The sequence below is a fragment of the Stegastes partitus genome, unplaced genomic scaffold, assembly GCF_000690725.1.
Source record: "Stegastes partitus isolate 25-593 unplaced genomic scaffold, Stegastes_partitus-1.0.2 Scaffold953, whole genome shotgun sequence".
Classification (NCBI taxonomy): domain Eukaryota; kingdom Metazoa; phylum Chordata; class Actinopteri; family Pomacentridae; genus Stegastes; species Stegastes partitus.
Window position 1 is genome coordinate 9,609 of NW_007578684.1, and position 6,627 is coordinate 16,235.

At 41.9% G+C, this 6,627-nt stretch overlaps 1 protein-coding gene across 1 annotated transcript; it reads left to right on the forward strand.

Moving 5' to 3' along the window:
* Window positions 1-1,400: 1,400 nt before the first annotated feature.
* On the forward strand, window positions 1,401-6,627 carry LOC103366521 (transmembrane protein 109). Its single transcript, XM_008294276.1, has 3 exons — window positions 1,401-1,711; window positions 2,358-2,460; window positions 3,812-6,627. The coding sequence occupies exons 1-3, from the start codon at window positions 1,508-1,510 to the stop codon at window positions 4,180-4,182; spliced, it is 678 nt and encodes a 225-aa protein (XP_008292498.1). The 5' UTR covers window positions 1,401-1,507; the 3' UTR covers window positions 4,183-6,627.

Consider the following 6,627-nt stretch of genomic DNA (forward strand, 5'->3'; position numbering starts at 1 on the left):
TGTGCTGCATTGACTGTCCTCTGGGGGCAGGTTGGTTCGGTTCCTCCTGACATCCACGATGATCTCCTTGGTCTTTGCAGTGTTCAGTGCCAGGTTACTGTCTGAGCACCAGGTTGAGAGCTTCTGGACCTCCTCTGTGTAGGTTGACTCGTCTCCCCTCCCCTCGAGATCAGTCTGACCACTGAGGTGTCGTCTTCAGATGGACAATGACCTTCAGCATACCACCAGATTAGTTACAAAGAGGCTTCAGGACAACAGAGTCAGTGTTTTGGAGTGGCCATCACAAAGCCCTGATCTCAGTCCAGCAGAAAACGTGTGTGCAGAGCTGAAAAGGCGTGCGGAGCAAGGCGGCCAACAAACCTGACTCCACCAGTTCTGTCAGGAGGAATGGGCCAGAACTCATCAGACTGTTGTGAGAAGCTTGTGGAAGGAAACCCAGAACGTTTGACCCAAGTCCTACAGTTTAAAGGCAACACTACCAAATACTAAGGAAATGTATGTAAACTAATGACTTTGAGGACAGTAATAAAAAAATATTTTTTTAAAAAAAATAAATCTCTCTCATTATTCTGGCATTTAGCAAATAGAAATAATTTTATAATTTTAGTAATAAACTGACCTAAAACAGGAAAAGTTCTAATTTAATGTCAGACAGTGAGAAAAATAAGGTTATGTGATTTTTGGATGTTGGTGGGTTTGAATAAGCCAGTATAGTGACAATGTGATCTAAATGTGCCAAAACTATATCAACTTATTGTTATACTTAAACACTTGACATTCTCTTATCACACAGTTTAGTCGCTTTTGTGTCGAAATAATGTGCAAACTGTGTTGGGCTCCTGTCTCCGCTGCTTTCCTACTAATAGTATTTATCACTATTATATTATTATTATTATTATTATTATTATTATTATTTATTTATTTATTTATTTATTTTGACGATGAGCTTTAAAATGAGAACGTCTCTTTATTTCCATATATTTTAGTCAAGTACAAAACAGTACCGAGTAGGACAGGACTAATCTCATTTTATAGCCTAAGTTGTCCCATTATTATTTATTTCCCGGTCAGTCAGTAAAGGGCCTCCAGAACCTCTGGTACCACCAGCTGATCGGAACTCCAGTTGGTCTAAAACACCGGAAGCATGTTCGCTGTCAATAAGGCGTTTGTTTTTGGACACAATAGGATGTAACGCAACCATCCGACCAGCGTCCGGACTTTCTCTCCAGCACTTGAACGCAGCACTGAAGGAGGCTGGAAAAAGTAACGTTTACCGGAAACGCAGCCGCCCTGAGGACTGGATCATAGACATGCATACATATCTATGGACTGGACCCTGACAGGAGAAACATGCACATTCAGCCCAGTAGGTGGCAGGCGTCTCTTTTCATTCATTTCTAACTTTTACCACATCCTGTTGGAAAAACTTTGTCGTGCGTCCTCCCATGACTACTCATGTTCAGCTGTTTGTTGTCTGTTAGTGTTTGTAGATAAACCCGCTCTCATTATGTTTCCCCATTCAAGTCTGAGGGCTTTAGGCGGCCTGTGTTTGCTTTGCGTCTTGATCGTACCTGCTGCTGGAGAGAAAGTGTTCGAGAGCAGCTCCGGGGTGATCCAGGAGCTCCGGGCAGCCCTGGCTGATCTGGCCGGGAAGGGAAGGACGTCCCTGGGCAGGCTGGCGGGGGAGCAGACGGTGCTGTCTGTGCAGAAGGTGAGAGATGGAAGTAGTGCAACCGTGTGTGGCTCACAAAGCAAAGCAAGATGTCTCTAATGTGGAGGAAACAGAGAAGAGTAGGCGGCTTTAATGTGACCATCAGAACAACAAGGAGTGGAGACGACACTGTGAAACTGATCACACCTGGACTAGTCACAGTGCCTGTTCAATAAATCAATCAGTTAGACTTTATAACCATTTTCATACAAATATAATGTAACACAAAGCTTTACTTATTGAATGAAATGTCAGTACTCTCAGTGTCACGTTGCACTTTCAGTTTCAGTACCAATGATCAAGACATCATCTGCCACCCATAACTTATTATTATTATTTAAAATACAGTTTTAAAGGGGCATCAAGTGGCCTTAGGTCTTCATGAGACAAGGCCGTGTATAGCTGTGTGTCATCAGCATAGCTACAGAAACTGATGCACCATGTAAAGGTTAAACATTGATATTTGATTGATATTTTATCACTACAGCCGTTTGCTTTAGTGGCTAACATGCTCACACAGACAGTTCAGTTCATATTTGTTCACACTGAGTGACAATTGGCAGTGTCACTCCCCATCCTAACCCTGCATCTTTTCTTAAACCCTATTTCTTTACAACCACCACCCCCCATCACCCTCACCCTCAAGGCTTTCTCTCAAGTTCTAGGTGTTGTTGCAGAAAGTTTGACTGCAGGTCTGAATGTACTGCTGGAGTATACCTCACACATCCTGCAGGCTGCTGGAATCCAAGGTAAGGCTTACAGTCCTGAAGAAATTTTAGGTGTGCTTACACAGTGGTGTAGACCTTCCCCTCTTTTAACACACCCATTAGACCAGGGGTGTCCAATCCTGGTCCTCGAGGGCCACAATCCTGCATGTTTTAGATGTTTCCCTTCTTCCAGCACACCTGATTCAAATGATCAGCTCATCATCAAGCTCTGCAGAAGCCTGATAACGATCCTGATCATTTGAATCAGGTGTGTTGGAAGAGGGAAACATCTAAAACTTGCAGGATTGAGGATCGGAGTTCGACACCCCTGCATTAGACGGTCAGCTGCCCGCACAGCAGGAGCAGAGGCATGGAGGACACCTGTCTACCCAACATAGACGGGACGTAAAGATGGATGATATGTCACTCCTTATTCCCACTGTAGAAGAGGGTGAAAATGGGTGTTTCTATCTTTCACTGGTGATGCTATTTGCAACTAGAGACTGCACAGTAGTATCGAGGTCCTATCTTTTAGCCAGCCCAAACAACACAGCCCTTGAACTTAATATAATTCAGCCGCCACAGTCCTGGACTTTCACTGATGCTCCTTTTTTGTGCGACGACAGGTACAGATAATTCCAACATTTGCATGCACAAAAATCTAGCCCCAACCATTATCCACTGTACAACATATTTAATTGCTATAAGCAGTTGTTTTCCACTTGAGTAACATTATCTTCACTTTACCTGTGCCACGTCTGCACCGCTCTGCTCGCTCTGGTCAAGTCCGTGATTGTTTCGTGTCCGTTACACAGACACAGACTGTCATGGTAAACAGATGGTTGGAGGCGGACAGACATGGCGGGGCAACAGAGAAGCAGAGGGGAGCAGTAAAATAACAAAGATTCTGACGTTCAGCTGAAATAAATCAAGTGCACAGAAAGAACAAAGACTTGTAAAAGAGAAAATGGGCTGATTAAAACCCAGTGACGTGTGTATATACTAAATATAAAAGTAAAAACAATTCTAAAACTTGTAATTGTGTTGGCAATAATGGGCCCGTAATGTAGCGTACATGTTTTCACCTTTATACCAGGAAATAGCACATTCACTGTATATACACACACACACACACACACATATATATATAGAAGTATGAACAAATCCATATCTGTGTACGTAGGCTATTAAGTGGAATGTGGAAAGCATGAACTGGTAATAAGTCGGCCTAAAAACTCTGTGACAGCTTGAGTCATTGACATCATGAATGCAGTGGTCGTGATAATTATTTATAATTGAATTATCATTTCATTATGACCCCTTAAGAATTGTAGTGAGAAATTATTAGCTATTGCAGTAATCTTGTATCTTCACTCATTCTTGTTTTCCACAGTTGGCCGCCCGATCAAAGTGACACCTGAGGGCCTGATCTTTGTTGCTCAGTGGGTCCTCGTGGCTCTCGTTGGCTACTGGCTGATCTCCCTTTTCTTCCAACTGGTTGCCTCCACTTTGAGGAGGGCCCTGTGGCTGCTGAAGTTGGGCATCGCTTTGACTTGTTTTGGACTTATCCTGAGCGACTACCGGGTGGGCACAGAGACCATGGCCGTGCGACTGGCTATCTTGGTGTTCGTCTGCGTCGTGCTGGGCGTCGGGTTTTCGAGCGGTTCTAATCCGGCCGATAAAACTGCTCGTCTGGAGGAGCAGGTGAAGATCCTGGAGAGACGGCTGAGAGAGATGGAGAGGTGGACGAGGACAGAAGAGTGAAGAAGGGAGAGGGAGAAGTCAAATGTTCGTCAGTTGTGAAACCTTGTGTGTAGATGATGGAGCGCTTGTTTCTTTGGGGCTTCTGTAACATAAGGGTTTATAATTGTGATTTTTTTTTCTCTAATGTCTTCAAAATCGATTCATTATGTTTTTTTTTAACTTAGTGTAATATTTCTGTCACATTTGGACAGGATTAACATTACAGGGGGATTTAAAGTAATTAATTTAATATCTGCTTTGTCCCATGATTAATTAACTCCAGTCAAAATCGAAAACATTGCAAAAAGGCATCCATAAATAGAAATTAATCTTGACATGTTTAAGGTTATGTCAATGTCACAGTAAGGCTTTGATAGTTTTTTGCACATTCACGGCTACAGTACAAACAGGTGCTAGTAGATAATTTGGCTGCTTTAAACAGTGTCAGTGTGACAAAATGTTAACAAATCCAGACTAAAAAACTGGCTCATAGGGAAGAGTACCTACCAGTGGCTGAGTTTATAACAGCACATGAATGAGTTCAGGAGTGCAGCTTTCCTAATACCTATAATTTCTTTCAGTTTTTGTATCGGATCCGACATAGGACTTTATGTTGGTGTTAAGATGTTTCCATCAGGTTTTCCTCCATTTCCACTCAAAAGCTGAACTGTGCTGATAAAATATAGGAGAAAGAAATCCACTTCAAAATACAAAGTCTGACGCTCAGGAAGGGACTTACATTATAGGAGCAGCAGCCAATTTACTGCACAATCAGCTGTAGTTATTACTGCAAAGTGAAAAACCTTAAAATCATGAATCACAACAGCCGACCTCCCCTACAGACATACATTCCAGTGCCTCTGGTAATCCATGGAGGCAGCGATTTGTTAGTGTGCATGTCGTGATTTTATATTTTTTAACCGTCCTTTCTCTAAATAAAAACACTCTTAAGACATGAAAACAAATTTGTGCCTTAAAGCTTGATTTATATTTCTGCGTTGAATCTACGCTGTAGGAACAGCATAGCCTACACGGCAGCCTGACCTAACCAGAAATGTGCCTACATGGCGTGGCTATGCAGACCGTGACCACTGTGGTTGGTCCACTTGGCAGTAAAATGTCATGCTTACACTGCATATTGTTTCACACAATGATAATATTTCTGCGAAACAAAATATAACATCTATTAGGCTGTAACTGTAGCTGACTGGCTCATAATTGCAAGAACCAGTATTTCTCCAGTGTAGCCATATATATGCTGTCTTTTGGTTTTCATAGCTCTACCAATCCATGTATAGACTCATTTAGTCCTGACATCTTATTGGTGTCTGTAACTGTTGCATTTCAGCTACCATTGTGTACGTTTATGAATTCAGCATAGTGGCACAGAAACACCCAACTAGCTCTGTGGCAGTGTTACTGCAGAAACATAGACACACTTGTGCATAAGTATGAATGAATAAAATCACCGAGGCCTTTACTGAATTTAAGAAACATTATCTGTATTTTCTCTCAGTCAGATCAAGAGCAATACCACTCTAATATCTGTATTAAAGTACAGAGCTCCAGGTAGTTGCTGTATGTCCTCAGCATCTTCAGCTGGAGTGCATGTCTTGTGTTTTTCACCTTAAAGAACCCAAGGCTACCCACCCCCGCCAACAGGGTTTATGCTAAGCTAACTCAAGCGCTCTACATTCCAAGGGCTTGGTATCGATCTTGTCGTCTCTCTTTGATAGAAAGAACATTTGCTTGGTTTTCAAAATTGCATCTGTTGCTTCAATTTACCATGTCAACAACAATATCGTCATATTTCTGTGGACATGCTGGTGGGTTATAGTCTCTGTTTTGTTCAGCCTCATGCACAGAGGTTAAATCTGATTGGATGTTCTGCGTGTTTCTGTTGAAATCGTGGATTCCGTAATGCTTCGGATCCTTCTGAGGGTTTTGGACAAATGCAATCACGAAGCCAAAGACTGGTACTTTTAAGTTTCTCACATGTTCTCGAGCAGCTCGTGATACTGTTGATCATTATGGAAAAATATTTGGTAAGATCAAAATGGATTCTCTTGCTTTGTGGATTAACTAGTGTCACAAGCTGGACTCTGTGCATGTATATTTATAGGAACTACGTCAAAGTTTACCCTAAAGCATCTCTTCCAATAAGTTAATAAACTCAGTAAGTATAGTAAGTAAGGCACCAGTGACCGTGCAAAAAAAGAGACTAGTGACTACTGAGCATACGACTCCTCTGAAGGAGGTACAAGCTTCAGCAGCTGAGACAACAACAACTGTTGCCTGGCTTCTTCACTGCTCAGAGCTTTGTGGGAGAGTGGCAAAGAGAAAGCCACTCTTGAAAAAGCTCTTTTTAATCTTGTTTTCCAGAAGAAAACTTTTGTACTGAATGCTTTTATAGACACTGTATATACTGTAGACAAAAGGAATGAAAATAAATAAATAAAAAACTGC